The sequence below is a fragment of the Nanorana parkeri genome, unplaced genomic scaffold (assembly GCF_000935625.1).
Source record: "Nanorana parkeri isolate BGI_ZX_2015 unplaced genomic scaffold, ASM93562v1 scaffold1218, whole genome shotgun sequence".
NCBI lineage: Eukaryota > Metazoa > Chordata > Amphibia > Anura > Dicroglossidae > Nanorana > Nanorana parkeri.
In genome coordinates this window covers 405,031-429,036 of record NW_017307486.1, presented here as the reverse complement: position 1 = coordinate 429,036, position 24,006 = coordinate 405,031, and the positions used below count along the sequence as shown (strand labels likewise).

At 39.7% G+C, this 24,006-nt stretch overlaps 1 protein-coding gene across 1 annotated transcript in view; it reads right to left on the bottom strand.

Moving 5' to 3' along the window:
• LOC108797054 (receptor tyrosine-protein kinase erbB-4-like) overlaps positions 1-24,006 on the bottom strand; it is a gene marked incomplete at both ends in the record, with an annotated part of 259,684 nt that overhangs the window by 83,183 nt on the left and 152,495 nt on the right. The window contains one exon of the mRNA XM_018568620.1: positions 9,138-9,263. Coding sequence (XP_018424122.1) covers positions 9,138-9,263 — 126 coding nt within the window. The remainder of the gene's footprint in view (positions 1-9,137; positions 9,264-24,006) is intronic.

The following is a 24,006-nucleotide window of genomic DNA, read 5'->3' as shown; positions in this document are numbered from 1 at the left end:
AAGGACAAAGTAGAAACAAGAGAAACACAAGGCAACAAATCAAATATGACCAATGGGGTGGGAGGGTGGGAAGCTGCTTCCACGCTGATGACCCCACCGAGACTGACCTTTTCCTTCCCAAGGGGCCACCTATCCTCCTCCTCCTCCCGGGACCCTGACCAATCAGGTAAGTGACACCACCCAAAATCCCTTAAGATAATAATTTAACCCTATCTAAACCCTGTTGGCCTCTTCAAGACCCTGTCATGTTGGCCCTACACAGATGCCTCCGTCTGCTGTTCCTGGCCTGACTGTACGTAAAGTATATCTAATGCCCAAAGTTTAGCTTTGGATAGAGGGAGGAATGTTTAAAACCCATTCTAGATTAATTTTAGCCAGCTGTTCAATGTAACATCCTGTTGGGGAGATTCTCCTTGGCCTCCTGATCTGGATACACACCAGGAAGTGAGAAACAAAAGTACAACTGAAGGCTCCTGTATGACAATCCAAACATGTACCAAATCCAATTAGTATGTGGTGCACAGGCCACCCCCGACTGAGCAAAATCCACCTTCCTTTGTGTCTCACATGCTCTCCCTTCTAGCTAAATCCAGAAAGTATTAGGCAGGACTAGGTGTGGCCAGATGCTGGGCTTGACAGTCAGAAGTGACAGTGCTGCTGCCGCGTTTTCCCGAAAATAATCTCGTGTGAATGAGGGCTGAAGGCCGTGACACACTGCACGCGAAGCAGCGCGGAGCGGTGGCGCGCTGCCTTTGCGAGCAGTGTGTCATGTCACTTTCTTCTCGGCACCTCAGCTTGCGAGAGCTCGCAGAGCTGAGCGTGCCGAGATGAACAATTTCAACTTTAGCCAATCGGCTCGCGCGTATAAACCGGCGCGACGGGATGCGACGTCTGGCCGGTTGTTACAGTCGAGCCGATTGGCTGAAGGCGCAGTCAATCATCTGACTGCACTCAGCTCACACACTGCACGCAAAGCTCCGTGCCGGTTAGCTTTGCTTCGCTCTGCACGGCTTCGCGTGCAGTGTGTCACGGCCTTAACTGTAATTTTTTTAATATTATTGTAGCCCAAACAAATTTGTATTCATTTATATAGTCAGACTATGTCTACTTGGCTTGTACGGTCACCAGCACTCCTACATATTTAGTAATGCTGGTGAGAGAAATTTTCCAAAATGCAGAACTATTTCTGCAATAAATAATACAGGGATTATACAGGGATTGTCTTATATCATACACATGTCCATTATTATAAATGATGCTAGATTCCCCATTAAACAAATACAAGTAAATTATTTGTCTCTTAGAAAATGTGAGTTTGATATTTTCAGTATATTTTGCACACAATATACAGACTGGCAGAGTGGCATGTCTCCACTAAATGTGATCTGGAACAGCTCATAGACGGAACAATATATATATTGATATGTTTATGTCCCTGCTGCTAATAACTAACTTCTTTATTATTTCCAATCAATATCTCATATGGGATTATCTTAAATCGAACAGCTTTAGCGGGAAACATGCGGTTATGAAGACATGATATTGTAGGACTGCTTACTGCTGGAGTCATGTGGATGTTCAGCTCCTGTATACCACAGACAAGGGGCAATAGGGAAAATAAAGTTAACTTGACAATTGGTGTTTCTTTTAATAAACTTTGGCAGAAAATGCATTAGCTCGGTATGCTTTGTACATTAAAGGATCGATAAACCTATAATACAAGTAAAAGAGCATTTGGTATTTACATTTGCTTTGAAGCTGAATGAAACACATTATTCTATGTTCTCAGTCATTTTAGCCTAAAGAAGTCTAACAGGAGCCTGTCTGCAATATACTGAATAGGATTACTTAATGATAAATCAGCTGTGTAGGCAAAGGTCTCTCTCTAATAACATTATCATGAACCATTAGCTTTTGGTGCGGAGAGTTTGATGCTGTGAGTCTCAGTGTGGGACTGTATGCTTTTGGTGCTTACATCTCTGGCATCCAATTGGGCAAATATGGCGTTCCTGTGGTTGAGTTAGTATGACATGTTGCATTAGGGTTGGTATTGGGGTTAGGGAGTTACTTTTAGTTGTTAAGATTAGGGCAGAGTCTTTTAATGTTTGGAAGAGTAGGGGTCAGATTTTAGGTTAGGTTAATGATTTTGTTTAAATGTTGGGGGGGGGGGGGGGGGGAGGTCTTACCCAACTAACTGATGTTAAGGGGGGGGGGGGGGGGGGGGGATAAGTCTTAAGCCACTCCCTTATGTTAACAAAATGCAGATAAGAGCTTTTCTCATACTCACCTGTGTCGCCTACCTTCCATCTGATCCAGTGCTACAGCCTCTGTGAGACTCTTTGGTATTTTTCAGGAGTGTTGGAAGCCTAGGCCCCCCTCCCTGTACTGTGGTTCCTTCATCCAATTCCTACAGGGCACAGGCATAACCATACTGTAAGTGTTGAATGCCAATGAGTTTTACAAAGGTTGCACGGCAGGAATAGAGGGGAGGTAGGAGACATGTACCACTGAAGAGGTGAGTATGAAAGCTCTTCTATTGCAGAGACCTTTTAACCTAACAGAGTGGCTTTAAGGTTAAATTTAAGGTTAAGGTTAGGGGTCAGGGATATGTACAGCATTAAAAATGAAAACACAAAAACTTGTTACCAGCACCAAACGCCTGTTAAGTATCCAACTAAAAAATATGCATAGGAACTAATTTTCCCTACCAAATGATTTTGTCATGCATTCACCCTTTGATCCAGCAGTCCATATGATCAGGTTGACCTATGTTCCACAGAGTATGCCACTGACCCACCTCTAGCTACCCTTTTGTGCCCCTAGTGAACATCACCACAATGTTGACATATTCAGAGCTCTCTTCCTCCTGTAACTCATCTAATCACCTCTTTTACTTGCCCATTAGCTTATAGCGCAGTTGCTTCTACTGCATGTCTGTTAATGCATGAGTATTCCTAACTATTTCTAATTCTGAAAATTACAAGCTAAACTGAAAAATATGATTTCTAAATAATTTTATAGGTGAGGAACTCTTTATACATTGATCTGTAGTTGTTATTTTTTAGCTTTTTGTTTATAAAAACGTTTACTTTAACCACCTCCCGTCCGCCGAATGTACAGAAACGGCTGGACGGGAGTCTTCTGGATGTGGTGGGCGTCTTTAGACGTCCTTCGTGCCTGCACCAGCAATGGCCGTTTACATACAAGTGCTCTGGCATCTGTAAAGACGCCCTATCGCTTGTATGCTGTGTGTCTCTGTGCATCACCCCCCTTACCTCTCCTCGTGATCGCCGCCGATCCCAGCGATCCCGGGTGTCTGATCCGGGATGGGCGATGTGGCTCTGTGCACTGAGAATGGAGGGAGATCAGTACACGTTCTCCCTCCGCTCTCCTCCCCGGTCTCTGAATGCAGGAAGTGATGTAAAAAAATTTACACACACAAATAAAAACCCACAACAATTTTTTAAAAAGTCCCCCAATCCCACATAGATGCACAAAAATGCGTTAGGTGCGCCTACACACAAAAACGACGATTGCGCCAACTACGCAGCACTTGTTACATATCACCGCAAACGTCGGAGTGAGAGCAATAATTCTAGCACCATCAATCACTGATAACACTAAACTGATGAGCGATAAAATCTTTTAAAGCTTTTTTGGGGTATGGTAGTTTTTTTGCGATTTCTCGGGTGCGCAAAATTTTAAGGCTTCACATGTTTGCTGTCTATTTACCCGACGTGACCCCGACTTTTATATTTTACCACAAAATTGGGTAATAATAACAAAAATATGTTTCGTAACATAATAAAGGGAAAACTATTTTTTTTTTCAGTACTTTTTCGTTATATACTAAAAAATAAAAACCCCAGTGGTGATTAAATACCACCAAAAGAAAGCTCTATCTGTCCCCAAAAAATGACATAACATTCATTTCAGTACAGCGTTGCATGACGGAATAAATGTCAGTCAAAGTACAGCAGCGCTAAATACTGAAAAATGGCCTGGACAGGAAGGGGGTGTACACACCCCGGTCAGCGAGTGGTTAATAATGGGGTGGGGCATACATATCAGAAATTATGGTCAAGAGAGCTCTAAATCATGTTCAGTTTCATACAATGCTTGGACCTGTGATGACCTTTAGTTCTGACTTTGTCCATTGCACCATACAGAGTACAGGTGGTAAAGAGTCTATTCTACTTTCTGTGGTGAAAAATAACTGATTTCCAAATGATTATGGGGAGATTTGCTATCTCTGTATTTATGTAATAAACACTTTCAATGACTGTAAATAAACTAATTTTCAAAAGCAATGTTCAGTTTGGTCACATTACTCACATCAGGCCAAGTATACCCCGTATACATTTTAAAATAAAATAGGATTGTGATTTTATTTATTGGGTGATCAGGCACAAGTAATCAATAAAGTAGGTGCCCATGGCATAGGTACCACCTGGATCCCATGATAGTTTCAAGAGGTTCTGTCATGGAAAAGAAACACAACTGTGGCAGGTATAAAATGCAGACACATACAAATGCCTCAAAAACCTTGAAGTTAAGTTGAATGTTGAGCCATTCTGACAAGCAAAGCACTGGCAATTCTGAGTAGTGTTAGAGCTTTCTGCTACCTCTGTACCAGCACTTTATACCCGCAGAATTTCCCATGACAGAGTCTCTTTAAATGTATCACTGTTTATTAGAACATTAAAGTGGATCAAAACGCTCCTTCTATCTGCAGATTTTGTCTCTATTTAGATCTGAAGTGACCAGCTATGACACTAGCCTTTTGAGGCCTTGAAGGATTGGCTGAAAGCTGACATAAGCACACTGCCAACCTCAACAGTTATTACTATACATGTAAGTTCAATTCGTTCCGAATGAATATACATACGAATTTAATTAAATTCAAATGCATCTAAGTGGGAACAAATCTGAAAGTTCCTTTAACAAAAATTCGGATCTGCCCGAATTTCATTCAAAACAAAACTAAATTGGACATGAGACTGTTCCCTGGCCAATCAGATGTCTTTTTTTTGGCTGCCGGGGGTTGCATTACAGACACGTTCATGTGACTTCCTGTTCCTGTGGATCTTTCCAAAATGATAATTTGGACAGATACAAAATCCGAATAATGAACCAAATCGAATTTCGGATCCGAAAAACAAAAGAAATAAAAATTTGAATAGATCCGAAACGTAACAATTTTTTGTGGGGTTACATGCAGGGCCAGATTTTCCCTCTCTGCTGCCCCAAAGCCAGGTTCCTCAATGCGGCCCCCTACCCGCCCTCCCCCCCCCCCCCCCATGGATACTGCATACTTGTTGCTGCATACAAGTGATCTCTGCAACATCGCTGAGATCACTTGTACAGACCAAGCAGCAGCTTCCCTGCGGTATATTTAGCTCTGCTTGCCAAAGGCAGGGCTAAATGTAGAAAACAACTACCCGCCCGGCGCTCGGAACTGCTCGGAACTGCATGTCCCGGCATCGGGAGATAGGAATTCCACACCCTTGCTGCCCCTCTACTTCCTGCTGCCCCGAGGCCGGGCCTTGTGGGAAATCCAGCTCTGGTTACATGTCTAGTTATCACCAAGTGGTATGCCCTGAATGTAGCATACTCTGTATGAACCAGTGAGCAGATTGTAATTAAAAACACTTTAGAAAATAACATGCATTTAACAACATTTATTGACTATTTCTAACTTAAGCTTTCTTTTAGGAAAGAAGGAAAGATACATTTGTGGGATTAGTTCTGCTTTAAACCATAGTTCCCAACTGCCCCCTGTAGGGCACAGTAGGGTGAGGCTCTCTTATAAGCCATGTGCCCCTCTTTCTTTCACAAATGTCCCTCTTTTAGATGTGATGTTCAAATCTGAATCAACAAATGTACTATTTCAAAGTGGTTTATTTTTTTTATTTTTTTTTGCTATAGTCCACATTGTATATTATCCTGTTCCTTATTTTCAATCACTCATGTAAAGGGAACATAGTACCATTGCCTATAGGAACAAGTAAGATGTCCATCTTCAATTCCCAACTTCATATATATGGTCCTTGGTTTCTAAAGGCAACAACCTTTTTAAGAAGAATTAAACCAATAAAAGTGCCGCGGCCATTTTTTGTTCCACATATTTGGTGTCTGTGTCATTTATTTATTAGGATAGTACCGCCTGCAATTCCATAAAAGCTAAAGGTCATGGCAACTAGCATTGTAAAAAAGTAGATCGGTCATGACAGCTCACATATTTCTCTTTATTTTATTTTAAACTACCCTTCATCCAAGCAAGGAGCATTAATGGAGACATACGTTGTGGACACTATTATTCATATACTTTATAAATAATTAGAAAGTGTGTAACTGTTTTAGAAATATTTTAGGGTTTACTGTATATAGCCATTGCCCAGATATAATAATTGCTTTGGTAAATTTAAATAGGGACCTATCTTTCTGTGCTTGCTTGCATTTTGAGCTGTTATAGTAATTGTAAAGCTGTTTGATGGAGCATTATGAGGATGTTCAAAGCTACTGTACAATATGTTCCTGGTAGAGCAGTTCCAGCAATACTTTGCTGCTTTGCTAAATTCATCCTGAGACTCTGCAAACTGTGTTTACTGGGCACAGAAATACACCACTCAGAGCTATATTAACCAAGCAGAAGAGTCATTAAACTATGTTATTAGAAATAACAGCATGCTTTAAGGGTCATTGTTAACTGACAGTAACAATAATGTCTCCTCAGCTTAGCACTAAGAGCCCTTATCTTCTAATTAGGAAATTATACCCAAACAACAACAAAATGTAATATATTAAAATGATGATACAATCGTCAGTGGGGAAAAACCTTTTAAACAAGGATATATATTTTCAATTCATTCACCTGTAAGCGTTATACTACATAAAGGATCATATACTGTTTTAAAACCAGGAGGGGACAGGAAGTAGTTGTAGAGAAATGGTAGCATCTTATAAAAACCTGGTAGCATCTGTTCAGTTTTCTAGCCAAACTAAATTTATAAACGAGTAAACCACAAGGATCTCAGTCTCAATGGCTGTGTAATCTCTTTCATAGATGATCCTTATTCAGTAAAGCAGTGTAAAGCAGTCATTCAAAACATCCTATTAAATTTCAGTTAATGGTATTTAGGGCAGTGAAATGTGAATTATGATTGGCTTCTGCAGGTCAATACACTTTTAATAAGCTGTAATAGACTTTTGTTGCTTGCATCCTGTTCCTGCCAAGGTTGCATAATACAATGCTAGCTTGAGCAGTAAAAATACAAGAGCTGGACTCCATACTGGTGTAGTATTGGATTGTATCCCATTTCTCCAGAATAAGTCCCCTTCCCCTACAAGTCCATCTAGTGTTTCTAAGGCTAGAGAAAAACCTTTTAGCTGCAAGAAGCACAAATGGTGAGAACAAAAGCATAATGTCTGGATACTGACGCTCACAAAATACTTTTGTTTCTTAGGATCACTCTAATGTTCTGCTATTCTTTACTGAATACTTGTAAAGAAGCAAACCTGTGGGTCAAAAATGACTTGAGCTTCTTTGTAAGAAAGCTGTTCAAAGTTGAATAATGCTTAGAGTGATGTCTGTAAATGGAGATGGTGCAATACAACATAATATTTGTAACTGGACAAGAACACCATTTGTCTTCTATGTGATCTATTGCATTAAACGTTTTAACTTCTCTATGATAATATTGGGAATATTTACTTTCTGTCAAATAAACTCAAGATGGTGATTGTTTCCACCTGAAAGAAGTGTTACTGTGGTTTTAAAAGTGCTTCAGAAGTGCGGTTTGGTCTGAAGAACCAATATGGTTGATGAGATGGAGAGCAGGATTGCAGGGGGAGAAGTAGTGTAAGGAAGGTGGGATCATAGGTTGGCTCTCCTTTTCCAGTTTCTGGGATTCTGTCTGATCATATTTTTAATGACTATAAGTCCTATTCCTATGCCTAAATTGAAGTAATTTTAAGAACCAGAAATAAGGGCTGTATGTACAATTAAATGTTTATGGTCCTAGGTTTAAAGGCTAGCAAAATTTAGAGTATGTTGGATCAATGTACACTAATAATTTAATTTGTGGGGGGGTTTTGTGTGAGTACTTATAGGTAAGTACACCACTAGGGTTGATGAGAAAGGTCACAATATCTTCTGAATTTCCAGCAGCTATCCTTTTTTTCTGCAGGTTTATTATTGGTGTACTCTATAGTCCATTGGCAGGACTGTATGTTAGCCTCTAAGCTGCTATGGAGACCACACTGCAATTTTAATTTTTATGTTGTCCCATAGATTGAAACAAAAGAAGTATGTGGGAATATCATCAAGCACTTCTGGCTCACCCAAAATGAATTCTAAATATAGCCCTGCAAGTAATTCTAAAAATAGTTTGTCAATGCCTATTGCCTGTCCCCACACTATTGCCCCAACTGTAGCCCTACACCTTGTATTAGTGTTGGCCTTTTCTACATACATGTTCTTCTGTCTATAAATGATTAAGCCAGGAATATCCCCAATTAATTTTTTTTCATTCCTGAATATTTGCAAGTACATCTGCCTGATTTGCCAAGAATATCCATTTTTTTAATCCAAGCATTCATGATTCAGGGTGAGAAATATAGTTCAAAATCCACTAATCTGCTTAGTTTTTCCAAATTAGAAGAACAGAACAGCAAAATATTTTGTTTCATCCCAACTGCTGAGAAAAATTAACTCAAAGCGCATAGTTTAATATGCAAATTGCCCTTTGGTGGACAAAAAGATTGCAGCTTTTGTAAAACATTTGCTTTTACAGGCCTAAACAGCTATCTGGAGAGGACAATGCATGCAGAAATGTCAAAGATAGTTTTCTGAATGTTCAAAATGTGTAAAGATTTGTAAAGTTTGGTAAATAAAGATGATATCCATTTATGGATCAATAAGTAAAAGGCTCTGCATCACTGCACTGTATCTAGATTATGTACAGGGGCAGTCATTTTGTGATGCGAGTGACCAGGGCTCAGCATGAATGATCTATATTCATCACATGTTGTGTAGCAATTCAAGTGCCTGCTCAGATTATGACAAACCTAAGACTGCTCCTGCAGCAGCCAACACCATAGACATTGATAGAAAGATACAGTAAATATACACTTACAATTTGGATTTCTGCTCATCGGGAACACTGTAGCATTGGGATTGCGAACAATATCCTGCCAATTTATGGTATCTGCATAACAAAGGAAGTCATTGCGGTCCAGGTACACTCCACCATTCAGGATCTCTACAATAAAGAAAACAAAAAAGTAAACAATATATAAGAAAACAGAAGATTGTTTTTAAAGTATATTGTTACTATACAACTGTATTTTCTGTGGCACAAGTTGTCCAAGTTTCCTAAAACACCTTCTTGACATTCAATTACAGGTCAGGTAAATTAACCTTTTTTAAGTCATAGGGGACTTGAAGACCTATTTCGTAATTAGCTTTTATTCTGCGCCCCACCAATACATTCATAATTGTAAATCTGTTTACCGGTTTGCTATCCATAAAACAAATTCTTGTAAATTGACAGGAGGGAAGCAATTAATTAATGGGTATAAAGAATGTCTAGCATTCAAGCTTTTGCCAAGTCAGGACAATGAGAATAGTAGATTGTTTGCAGCACCTTTTGCATTGGCACACAGCTTGCATTCTTTGCTAAGTTTAGCTCTTAGATTCATGAAAAGTTCTTATGATTTTATTTTCAGTTTTAAACATGCATAGTTAATAAGATGGGGATTTTGGTGCCAGAAAAGCTTTTAAAACCACAGTAAAAAAAAAAGTTCTGTACATTTTAATTTCAGCTTTTGTCTCCATTGACATTAAGTGACACATCTGATATTGTTCCATTAATAGAGACAATGGACAAAATCCCATGAGTGTTGTCAAACATGATCTGTGCCCACAGCTGCTGGATTCAGGGAATATCACTGACAATGAAAAATGAGTTATTCATAAAATAAAATGTTTCATATGTTTTGCATTTCATACATTATAAACATGAAAAAAGTATAACAAAACGGTACATGGTTCTTCTAATCATCATCATGATACCTTGGCTAGAATTTTACTCATCTTTACTTAAAATTTGTGTTCAACAAGCAAGTTTTGGGTGAGCAATAGTGAGTTGAATAACCAACAACATTCTTACATCTTTCATAGAATATAGCAGGGGTCAGGGGCCACTAGACAAATGTTTCTCTCCCATGGGGGCCGCTCGGCAAATTTCATACTTTAAAATAAAATGTAACTGTATCCGGTTTGGTACTACAGACACGAATATGCACACAATAAGGCCCCATTCATATCTGTAAGTTTAAGTGCGATTAGGGATTTCTGTGTCAGAAACTTGCGTTTTCCTGCAGCAGGAATACCTAATCTGGTGTTTACAAGCGGCAGCTATCACCAATTCAAGTTAATGATCATGTGACAGCAGTTGCATGTAAAGCCCTGCACACCGCATGTAATCATATGTAATATGATTACATGCGGTTAGAAAATACTCTCCCTGGATGAACAATCATTGCGTCCTGGGAGAGTGATTGATTCCTAACCAAATGTAATCATATCACATATCATTACATGCAGGTGTGCAACTGCTGTTACCTGATTATTAACTTGAATGGGTGACAGCTGCCGCTTTTAAAAACCACACACGTGGTCCGTGACCGCGTACCTGACTAGTGAGCTGGCTGCGGGCCACATAGTACCGGCTCATGGGCCGCAAGTGTTCCGCGGGTCGGTACCACTGGACTATAGTGTTAAGATTTCTTATCTGCAGCTGTGTCTCTTCAACTATACTATGACAAAGATGTCACTCTTGCACTCCTAAACAGATGTAGAGTATAGTTTGTGCAGTTTTTCATGAACTGGTGTTATTTTATAATTTTATATTTTGTTCTATTAATCACTAAAGGTTTAATTACTTTGATCCGGTGAATTCATGACATTCATGTTTAAGTTTAACTCTAGCCAAAGCATTTTATTTAGTTTTTGAAACATAAAGAAAGGGTTACCATCTCTATCAGATTTTAATTGCTATTTGTGTCCCCATTGGGGTGATTTCCCCTCACAGGACAGGGAGGTATAGGAAATCTCCTTAACTGTCTCTCACACTTGATAAAGAACGTTAAATTATGCCACAATAAACTTCACTTGAAATAAAGAAGAAAAAATAAGATTTTTGTACTTGCCATAACATGTTTCCTTGGAGTTCTTTGAAGGACACAGGAATGTAGTAATTCTTAGACAGACATGCGGGTTATGTGCTGCCACTCACAGGAGATTTGGACACTGGTGAAAAGAGAAATGCCCATCCCCATATAACCTCACCTCTATCCATGCCTCCAGTGTGTGAGCAAGCAGTACATAAGGCAAGAGAACACTGAGGAGTGTGACCTGTATCTCTCAATGGACTCCAAAAAAAGGATTTTAAGTTAAGTACAAAAATCTTTTTTTCTTTATCGTCCTTCCAGAGACACTGGAATGTAGTAATTATTTAGACATTTGGGGCATCCAAAAGCAGTCCAACTGAGGAGTTGGCAACATGCACTGATGGATGCAGGATAGAACAAGAAATCATCTGAAACAACCAGAAGAACTAGTGCCTGAATCTAACCCAGGAAAGGGTCAAACTGATGATCAGATCAGGTAAAGAATCGCTCCCCATAAGGAAAGAATAGCTGGAAACTATGTACCAAAGCAATAATAAAATATAATAATATGGACTAATATAGCAACCCGAAAGGGGAAAACAGATCAAATACAAGAATGGTAAACAAAGTTTGAAGGTTTTCCAGCTTCATAATAGATCCCTTAGAAAAAATTGGACAACAGGTAGACAAGGTAAGACAGCTCGTCTAAGATTTTTGAGCCCTACATTTTTTGACCCTAGGCATCAGGGAAGAAGGCTCCAAGAAAGAGTAGGAATGTCTAAGACAGCCATTCAATCTCATAGGAGATAATCAAGATAGAGAACTAACATAATATTCTAAGGGAATGGACAAGGGCTTAATGAGTCCAATTCCAATGGGACCACCTTAAAATGCAACTAAAGCACTATTAGGGAGATTCACCATCTCTATTTGTCCTGGTGACTGTTATCACTGAAAATGAAAGAAAAGCCAAGAAAATAAATAGATGGGAAATTATTCCTACGAGTATACTTATCATGGTGTGTTAGCTTTGTGATTCAAACCTTTTTAAAGTTAAAATGAAAAATAAAGGCTTTTACCGGTTAAAAAAAAAAAAATGTGCACAGAAAAAAATATTCAGCAACAGTACCAAGTGAGTTTTGAATGCTTTGCTGAGAAAATTATACTGTGATAAACAAAAGTAAATTGAAATAACCCATACAGCTTAGTGAACTGACCTTTTTTTTAGTCTATTGTGGAAAACCATTTGGGGCAAAGTCTTACAATACTGATGATCTAGATGTTCACATGCATACAACAAGCCATGATGAATATTTATCTTTGCCTAAATGAAGGTAAAATTGTGCACATACAGGAATGAAATAACAGGCAAAGTGTGTGCAAATGTGTTTCACAGTCTCCCTTTGGTGTAAGCCACATTTAGTATAAAGTAAATCGAGCTTAACTGACACCACTTGTAGGGTGCAGACCTCCAGAAAGTGTGGCTTTTGTGTAGACAAGCACCTGGCTCCAGTTCCAGATGCAAGCAGATAAGACAGGTTTCTGTATGTGGAAGCCAGGTGCTCATCTGTGCAGCAGCTGAGATTGTTTTAGGGTTCAATGAACCTAGCAGCATCAGTTCTGCTCTACTAGCCCTGTGTCAAGTGGAGCTGAAAGCAAAGCGAAACAGGCACACTGTAGAACACCTATGTATGCATAGGCTAAAATGTAACATTGTTTGTGGGTCTACAGCAAAAAAATTTTAACAAAAAAACCTTTTTAAAAAGTGTAACGGCAGTTTTAATAAATATTATGCTTTTATACTTGTTCCTGAAGCCTATAAAAATACCAGTATAGTTGGCTATATTTACTAAAGATAAGTCCTGCTTCCAGCAGCATGGCCTGACTCTGTGTTTGTATCCATCTTTGATGTAAGCAAACTATTTTTGGCCATTATTAGAGGTACTATGTGAAGTTTTGCTCTGTATTGAGTTGAATGAGAAAGTCATTACTCAGGAGCAGATTTTTCTGAGCACAGCAGGAAGTTCTCAGACCCAGGAGGCTGCCGAAAGTATTGCTGGAAACATAACTTCTCTTCAGTAAAGGTATCCCATCAAACTGGCATTTTTTCAGAGGCTGCTAGGACAAGTACAAAAACATACAGGGTTATTCACAAAAGGGTGAAGAGTTTGGAGAAGGCAGGAGAAGTGAACAATCTAGACCATAATAGCTGATTTGGAAAAATTCTCCAATTCAGCTCACTTTCCAGATCAGCTATGTTACCCTAGATTGTTCATTTATCCTGCCTTCTCCAAACCCTTCATCCTTTTGTAAATAGCCCTGATAATATTAATTAAAAATGCAGTTACACCCTAAAAAAATATATTATTTTACAATGTACAAATTGGTTAAAATTTACGTAAAGCCAAAGTGTTTTTTTTTCTAGTTTTGGATACAGAGTTCGAACCTCTGTCAGGTTTTTCTATTGCTGTCTATGTTCCCACTGGGAAGATTCACCCTCTTCATTTGTTTTGGTGACCATGGTCACTGAGTCAGAAAATGATGAGAAATCTAAAATTATATTGCTGTCACTGTAATGGGAATAGTAGGAAAACCTTCTAATAGAATTGCCTGTGTAAGAGGGGAACCTTTGTTTGGAGATATTTCCTCTCTTTTTCTGCTGCATCTCCAGGATCAAAACATTTGCCGTACTTGTACACTTCAATGTAGACCCGGAAATCAGATTTGCAAACTTCTAGTTAGATTTTTGTCTAAGCATGCATAGGGCATCTGCAGTTTTTCTGTTTTGTATAGTTCTTATTACAAGTGCAGTTATAGCCTAAACAGACCCGATCTCTAGAATAAAACAAACAAAGAAAATGATGCAGATATAATGTGCAAGCATCTATATCTGTAGCAGCTTCAAAAGCAAAATCCTTCTTCATTCTAACAGGCAAGGGTCTACCACTTCTGATTAGTGCTGGAGCTTGCCACTGAGTCCCATTACCTTACATGGCTATTGGCCAGTCACAATTATAGGCTACCTCGATGACCAACAGCAGCAAAGCAAGAGATCACATTTTTGAAGATCTCTTGCTAAAAGGATGCCAGTACATACTGTATATCTATGGTGCCAGACCAGTAGTCTTTCAGATGGCACATATTTTTTTAACTTTTATTAGGTTGAAAAAGATTAAAGGAGAATTATGAGGCGAGTGATTTTCACTCAGCCTCATAATCTGAGCCGACCTGTGACAATTAAACTGTCGCAGGTTGGCTCAGTAGATCGGGAAGTGAGCGAACACATACCGGCGCTCACTCACTTCTTGATCTATCCGTGCAGAGAGCCGTGACTGTCACTCACGGCTCCCTGCAGGGATCCCCCCCTCCCCTGTCCGATCCTCCAGCGCTGACTGGCGGAACGGACGGGGGAGGGGGCGTGTACAGTTGGCTCTGCCTCTAGATAGGCAGAGCCAGCTGTCACTCACGCAGCTGGGTGGATCCAGACAGAATTGTCGGGATCCGTTCCAGCTGCGGCGTCTCAGTATACTGCGAGCTGTAGCTCGCGGTATACTGAGCTATGGGTGACGGGAGGCCACTAATTTGTGTCCTCCCGTTACCCTTAGGAGAACTATGGGGAAAGCCCTAACCCCATAGGGTGTTAAAGCTGAACACCAGGCAGATATAAAAGGTGCAAATAAATGCAGCTCTGTATTCAATAATATATTGATAACTGTATTTTTCAAATGCTAGCAGTGTAAGTACTTAAATTTGACTTGGTATTAGTTACTTGCAATCCCCTTTACAGCAGAGCTGTAGGGATAGGAAAAGGGAAAAGCAGCAAAAGGAGTCCATAGGTTGTGCTGCTTGTGCTGTAGTACTCATGTGCAACAAAAAGCATACTGATACAAGGAGAAAACAAAGTGACAGAGAGGTAAGCTCATCAGTGTTCTGCTTCTCGTTCACTGTCCAGTCACAGGCTGGAGGTGGGACAAGATCTATGGGGGTTACTTAAAGAACTAGGGGCAAAAGTATTCTTAACCCTTGCAGTGGGGCCCTTGCAGGGGTTAAGTGCTCATTTTTGTCTAGGCCCCTGGAGCCTCACTCCTCCTCCATTGCGGCTGTCTTAGGATCCTTGAGTCATCACGTCATCACGTTCTATACACAGTGATAGGACATGAGGATGCCAAGGGACATTCCATCGGTGTGCAGAGTAGGAGACAGGTTCCAGGGACTGGAGTAGCAGCCAGCTGGCTCCGCAGTTTGGGTGAATATAACCTTTTTTTAGTACCTCTACAAAAACATTTGCAGGTAAAATGGCTTCTTTATGTTTACTTCATCTTTATATTGTTTGTAGCATACAACATGTTTGGCTATATTATGTGCCTGTTCAGCATGCTTTGCAGCTCCACTTTAACTAGGCAAGCTGGTGAACTCTTGTTAACCTACACTGTACATGTCCACAAAGTACTCCTAACAAAACATGATGCAAAATCTATTAACAGTTAACAGGCTGCATTGCCATTTGCAAAGAGAAAAATGAATTGGAATGAGCTGCACACGCAGGACTGTAAACATTTTATTAACCTATATAGATTTTATACTCCACAGTTGTCTCATAAAATATAAAACAGTGACAATGAACACAAAATAACTTCAAACATGCTCTGAATCCCTCTCTAAACATGACATTAATGGCAAATTGTAGTTAATATTTAATATGTAGACTCTGAATCAATTTGTCTGCAAAAATCCTCTCTCATCAGCCAGCATTATATAAAACAAGTGGTTAAAATCCTTCCTTGCTCCAATAAACAGTTTTATATTTAATCAAGTGTATTAATATTCCAATAGCTACAAAGCCATATTACTTTCAGTGTAAGGTAAATTAAAACTGCTGTAGCTAAATATTAATAATAAAAGATCAAGTTATTTTTATTACACAGCAGATCACGCGTAAGCTGTTTTTCAGGCTGGTTGTGTATTAATTTAATCAGGGATTTCCACAATTTCTAAGAAACATATGAAAGGGAATGGTAATACGTTTCCATTGTAAATAGGATTATGGCCCATAAATTATTAGAAGTCTCATCTGTCAGTTTAAGTTTAATACAGATTACCTGAGGTAGATTTATCTGTTGAGTGACACAGAGCTGAAATGACCCACGCCATCCATCAGCTCACCACCGCCCGCTAGAGTATATGTTATATATTTGTTTGTTATAGGTATTTAAATAGCACTAACAGTTTACGCAACACATTTACATTCTGCACAGTCGCATCATTCCCTGCCCTCAAAGAGCTTAGAACCTAAGGCCCCTATCTCACATACTATGGCCAATCTAAAAAGGTACCAGTTAACCTACCAGCATGTGGGAAGAACCAGAGAACACACACACAAACACAGGGAGAACATGCAAATTCCATGCAGATAGTGTCCTTGCTCAGATTTGTACCTGACCTCCAGCACTGTAAGGAAGAAGCGCTAACCACTAAGCCACTGCGTATGCATAAACACATATGCAGCCAAATGAGGTTAATGTGCAACATGCTCACTGGTATTGGAAAGCGGAGTTGCTGCAACTCACTAACCAATCAGGTATCTTTTTTAATTATTTCACAAAATGAAAAGTCCATCTGGATTGGTGGCTACTGGCAACAACTCCATTACTCTTCCTTAGTCTGCTATACATCTTATTTTTTGTTCAGCATTTGATCCGATTAAATTAGCACCATAAGCTTTATTTCAAATAGACAAGAAAATGAACCAAAAGCATGTTCTGATGTGCCTATGGTGCAGTCTTATCCTTATACCAAGCATGCCTTTTCCACTGACACTAGCAAAGTAATGTCCCATGAGTCACCACAGGATACATTGCACATGAATGCTCACTGCTAATGAACAAGATTTGGTGCCAGGTGTAATCCTGGACTCTGATCTCTCTTTCAGGCCCCACATGCTTAACATCCAATCACTGATCAAATCTTGCCATCTTAATCTCCATAATATTTCAAAACTTCATCCTTTCTTTACAAATGACACCACAAAGCTACTAATTCACTCTCTACTGCAACTCCCTTTTTGTTGGCCTACCTCTAAACAGGCTATCCCCCTATCATGAATGCTGCTGCCAGACTCATCCACTTCACCGCTCAACTGCTCGGTAGCTGCCACCCCTCTCTGCCAATCCCTCTATTGACTTTCAGTAGCGCAACACATAAAATTCAAAATACTAACAACATACAAGCCATCCACATTTTTGACCCCGGCTACATCTCCAACTTCATCTGAAGATATCACCCAAACCATCCTCTGCCAAGACCTACTGCTAGCTTCCTTATCACCTTCTCCCATGCTAACATCCATGACTTCTCCAGAGCCTCTGCCATCCTTTGGAACTCCCTACCCCAACCTTTCCGGCTATCTCCTTATCTGTCTGCCTTTTAGGTGATCCCTGAAAACTCACCTCTTCAGGGAAGCCTACTCCACCTCATACTCCATCGATCAGCTTATCCCTCACAGTTATTACCTTCTGTATCACTTGCCCCTCCTTGTAGATTGTAAGCTCTCACGGGCAGGGTCCTTCTAATCCGTTTGTATGGTATTGTAGCCCCTTTACCCTAAGTGGAGTGGCTCTTTAAATTTAGTGTTGCTGGAACTGTAGTCAGTCTGGCTTATTTGTAGTCTGTGATCATTTGGTTGTTCCTAGGTGTTCTGCTATTGTCTGCACCTGTGGTGGGGTATGACCCTGCCACAGAGTGGGGGCAGCCTATGGGAGAACATTGGGAGTGTTTATGTCTCTAGGGCCAATCACTAGGAGTTAGTGTTTCATGCTCGGCAAGTGCATAAATACTCAGGAATTGGCATGTGCTCAGGGCAGTCCGCCCTCGGGCCTAGCCTGGGGAAAAAATGTAACATAGTAACATACTAGGTGAGGTTGAATAAAGACCACAGTCCATCCAGTTCAACCTATGTGTGTATGTGTGTGTATCTGTGTGTCTGTATGTATCTCCGTATTTATTACTTCCCATATCCTTGTATATATATGTGCTAATAAAGAACAGGAGGATAGAGCAGATTGGCACAGGGATGAGCACATCAGTTAAATCACAAGCTGGGGACGGGGCAATATCTAGTTGTTTTTTGTAACTAATGAATAGTCAGGGCACTAGTCTGGTTCTGCTGTCGGATCCCGCTGGATAAATTTGAGGAATAAAAGCAGTCAAATACAAATCCTTTGGCAGGTAAAATTGCTTTTATATGCATATCTCAGAGTTTAGCTTTAATGCTTCACCAGTCCTTATCCAAATATAATGATTTTTGCCACTAGTACAAGGGCCAAGTTGGAAAAATTTTCCTTCCATGTTCATGCCCCAGTTCTTTACAAATACCAAATACCTAGCATATTAACAAATGTAATGCATTTTGTAAAAACTCCCTTTCCTTTATCTATATATTTTAATTCAGACTAACACTATAGGGAATACTATTTGTATAATGTCCTAAGTATTATTTTAAGTATTCGTATTACATTTCATTTTTTAATTGCATTTTCAGGAGGGCCACACTGGATAAATGAAAGAGGAAATCACACACGAGTATATACATTTCTGTGCTACTTTGATGAGCCAATAGCAACCCAATGTTTCCAGACTGATGTCTATGCTCACCCTGACTCAATAACAGTATATAAATAGCTTGAGATATACAAAGTATATTGTTGGATAATGGTTAGCAGAAAGATGTGGTAGCCATGCAATACTAATATTCCACCCCAAAATATTTGGTCATCGTGTTGTACAATTTGATTTTTATCTATAATCCTTAATAGTATCTGCATGAAATTGATTGTGTTCCCTGTTTTCAATGGTTGCTCCTTGCACATCACAAAAACATTCTGGTTGGTCAGCTGGCTTCCAAATAATCCGATACTGTTTTGTGCATCTATGACTGTGGTAGAGGGTACTAGCCCTCTGGGGCAGTGAATGTTGTAAATGACATCTTCCATGTAAAAGTGTCATTGCTATATAAATGCTACATAAACTAGTTGATTAACAATCTGTTGACTAATAAGACGGCATTTTTTTCTCTTAATGCTCCTTGAATAATAACTAGGACACACGATTTTCTACCAGCTGTATGGAACCTCTTATTCATCTCTCCACCCTCTTGCTGACATCTCCTGCTGTATTCCACCTGGGCCCACCTTGCATGACACAACCGTGAACGCCCTAGAGAGAAGGATATAGAAATATCTTTCTTGTAAAGTATTGGGATTCTGAGTAAAAAATAAACAGAAAAATCAATCACTTAATTTAACAAGTGACCTTTATCCTTTATGCTTGCTAGCTGTTAGAATCAATAAATGTATTACCTTGGGTTCATGAATAGGACAGCGCTTATCCAATCAGATGTCTTGAAGCTCTGTCCAACTAATACCTTGTTTATGACACCATTTTATTTTTAGATGGATCTGCAAGTTTACAAAAATAATTTATTGATCTGCTGATGCTAGTCAAAAAGTCCTCTTAGCTTACATTAATTTAAATCACATCATTGTCCCATGATCTATTGCAGCCAGATTGGATATTCTGTGTTGTGCAACTTTTCTTATTACAGTAAATCTGAACCCAATCAGCCAGATCTCATATGAGATGTGACATATTTATTTAAAGTTGTTTTCAATATTTTAAAATCTGCAGCTTACATTACAAGAATACCTGGTGATCATGCCATAATGGTCTGTGTCCAGCCACTTCCTGTCATTGGGTAAATAATGAATAATGTTATGCAGGAGATGCTAAAGCATGTGTAGACGGGAGGTGGCTAAAAAAGGTTGGATACATAAAAGGGATGAAAAAGTGTGAACTTGGAAAACTTAATGTCATCCAGTTAAAGTAGTACTAAAGTATAATCGTTTTTTACCGTAACACATTCTCTGCATTAAGCTAAAAAAAAAAACGCCTTGCTACCTTTTCATGCTTTTCCCCCACCCAAAACACTTACCTAGGGTCTACATCATCGCCGCCGGCTACCAGACAATTTGCGGTGTCACCAAAGTTCTGTGTTAAGGGGCGGGATCCCAAGGCCACTGAGGGCAGCATTAAGCTGCTGCACCTGCCTGTAAAATTACTGAGAGGAGGGAGGAGGCGGGCACATGGGGCATGCCTTATCAGGTGCTGTGTGTATCAGTGGACGCACACAGCTCGGCTCAGTTGCCTGGCCTGGAGCACGCATATACGGGTGTCTCCTTTGCAACCTGCTAGGCAAAGGAGACACCCGTAAACAGGAGGGGAGGGAGTTGCAGAATCGAAGCTGCTAAAAATAAATTAAATGGTGCAATTAAAAGGAAAAAAAGCTCATAAAATAAATGACCAAATACAAACATACAAACAAGGGTTTAATGCCACTTTGAGGTTTAAACCCAGCTAAACCAGCTGCAGACCTTAGGAATGCTACATAGGCCCTGAAAAACCTCATCAAAGTACACATACATAGCATGCGCGTCTCTCCTTCCCCTGGGGCTTCCTGGGCAATACAGCAGTGGCTGCAGCAATTGCTATCAAAAACAGAGTTTGTGAACGATGTTTGTAAACACTGTTCAGAAGCTAATTCAGAAATACCTACAATGCAACATTACTGTTACATTGTATTTACTTACTATTTACTTTGCAGATCAAAGTGGTGACCATTGTTGAAAATGGTGAACTAGTGTATTAGATAATTATTATTTAATATAATTATTAAAACTTCCAGCATGTTTATACATTGAATGCACACAGTTTACCTAATATTTCCCTAAGATGTTTTAAGTTTTCAGCATTGTCAAATAAAGGTCATAACCCCTCATTATAAATAAAAGTGTTTACATCTGTGTGACCCAAACCTCTTGTATCTACTTCTAGCTTAAGTGCCTCTTAAGTCACCAGATCAGCTATATGAGTAACACATTCATTTACATTAAAAAAAGATATGATGCAGGGGTATACTCTAAAAAAGTAATGTCAAGTTTTATATTCATCTCCAAAATACTTGGTGTTATAGAGTAGGGATGCACCGATACTTTCCAGATACCAGTGCCGATACTTGGTATTTTCATGAGAACTACCAGGGTTGCAGCTGGGACCTGGCTCTGGCGCCCCACCACTGTCCTGAAATCATTAGTCTGTATTGTTTTAGAAAAACTGTCACATGACAATAAACAAAAATGTATCAGTACTTGTACTTGCTAAAATTGTATTGGTGCATTCTTTTATTTTAGGAAGAAGGAGTTTCAGGAGTCTCAACTTCACTCTGACTTGACCTATCTGCATACTATCTGACAGTACAAAAGCCAGGGAAAGCCATGCAGTTAGCTGGAATACCTAGGTGCATCAAGGAGATTGAGTGGCTGGGCAGCCAGTATGCAGGATGGGTGCCTTAGCTCTGCATGGAGGAAGGAGGTAACTCAGGAGTACCGCTTTTGAGATAGTTCTGCATAGTCAGATCACTGTCTTCCTGAGAGATGTTGGCCCTGTGAATGCATAACTCCAAGCTTTTTGAGGATCAGGTAGCTGACCTACCAGAGCATCCATCCAGCTCTCAGCCCCATAAGTGAAAAGTCACCAACACATTGAAAGTTTATCTTGACTAGTGTTCATATCTTAGGCATCACTGAAAAAAATGTTGTCTACTGGATGGAAAAAAAATATTACAACATTTACTACTGTATGGATGCTCGGTTGACTGAGTTTTCTCCTGTATATTGAGTAACTGTCCCCAGCCCAACTGTGTATGAAATTAATTACTTTTCAGTAAAGCACAAAATTGTGAGCTGTCTTTGGTTTCCTATACTTTTTTATGGGCTGTCAATGCATAAAGAATCTGCTAGAGGACACAGCAACAATACAATGTTCTAGGCCCTAATACTCCACTGCTCTGCAAGGTTCTGGTCTGCTCACTTTCTCACCGCCTCAGTAAAAATGGTATGCCTGTATAAATTTGGAACATGAAATACTCTTACAGACAGAACCATCTTTCATCTCTAGGCTGCCATAATTGTTCTGGTGTGCCCTTCAAAATGTCAATGATGCTCCATCGAGTGTACATGCTGGGGCTACTATGAAGCTCAACAGCCATACAGTAAAATGAGACAGGAAGCTCACAAATGTTACTATAGCCAGGGGAGTACAATCCTCCACTTTAAGTTATATATAAGAACGCTTAGAAAAAGTTGTAATGCTTTTATGCGAGCAAAGCTCTGACAAAGCAGCAAATAATAGGGAATTATTAATGAACTGCTTTCTAAATGCTTGAAGACTGTTATCAAAGTGGTACTAACCTCTCCCATAATTTTAAATGAAATGTGGTAGACAAGTGACTACTAGAAGCTGATCTCCACAAAATTAATGTATGGATAAACACAATTGCAGAGTAAAGAGCAAAACAGGAGTAAGTATAACATCCAATCAGATTTCAGTTTACTAAAGTCAAATCATTGGGAAAATATAATTCTAATTGGCAGTAGAAAGCTTTGCACGCAATGGCTGCCCTTTACACTGGCTTTTTAAAGAAGCTCAGCTATGAAAGTTAACAATGATTTATTTTCTCTGTGGAAAACCCTGTGCTTGTGGATTGATAAAAGATGAAGCAGCGATTTCATTTTCTAATATATAGTGATTCTCAAGCATGTCCCCTGAAGTAGATAACGCAGGCAGCAGCAGCAGCAACACTTACAATGGGCACTGGTTAACCAGCTGTAACCTCAGGACCCCCTGAACATCAGCCTGCTGAGATACAGCGGGCTATTCATGACCAGTCAGCCTTTGAACCTTCCTCATTTCTCTGCACTGCTGATTTCTGAGAAGCCAGGCTGTGCAGATCTGAAATGTCAGGTTTGTATTAGGAGAGGACAGGGAGGGCAGCATGCTGAAATAATCAAAATGAGGGATTTAACCTTCTATATTTCAGCTCAGTGACCACACTGCAAAGCGCATGGAAGCGGAAGCAGCATTTCAAGGTATTAGAAGCTTTAAACCCGCCTGAAAATTTGAAGCTAGAATTACGTGGACCATTAGCTGGAAGGCAGTCGTAATGGGAGAAATATCTCAGGCGACATCTGGGTTTAGTGATATTTACACATCCATATCCAGATCTCGCAAAAATGCTACAGATATGGAAGGGGGTTGTTTTCAGTCTTGTTTTTCAGTTGTCATAATCTGATAACCATAGACTTGTGGAAAAAAAGAAGATGCAACAATGCTTCTACAGGTCACAGAAAAGGTCTGCTTTTGCTAATGCAACAGACTGAAAAAAAGGAGCAGCAATGGTGGGAGCTGTTGCAATAGTAAACTCGATTTGTTTAGTATGTGTGTGTGTAACGTATAAGTGTAAAAGTTTGTAAAGCCTTATTTGTTGCTGTAAACATTGACTGGGGTGTTCTGGTTTTAAAATCAGCTTCAGATATTCAGGTTAACAACAGTATGAACAATCTCTTAAGGTGCTGAAGATTTAGCAGGAAAAGCACAGAAGGTGCTGCTCCAGTCTTTACTGCTAAAAATACATGAAAAGCCCAAGAAAGGGTAAATAAAATTGCTGCACCCTTTTTTTGCTGTATCCAATCCTTTTATCCTGTTTCTAGCAGTAAATGGCGCTTATTTTGGGTTGAATGGCAGTCAGAATCATTCAACCTACTTCATTAGAGACCAGGATGTCATGGGCCCACCTCCAGGGGCACATCATCATGACGACCTGGACCTTGACGACCTTACTTCTGCGGCAATTAGGACCATCCACCACTGCCGGAACCTGTGACATCCTTGAACCACCCAGATGACCCTTAAAAAAAAGGAATGTAATAAATATATATATAT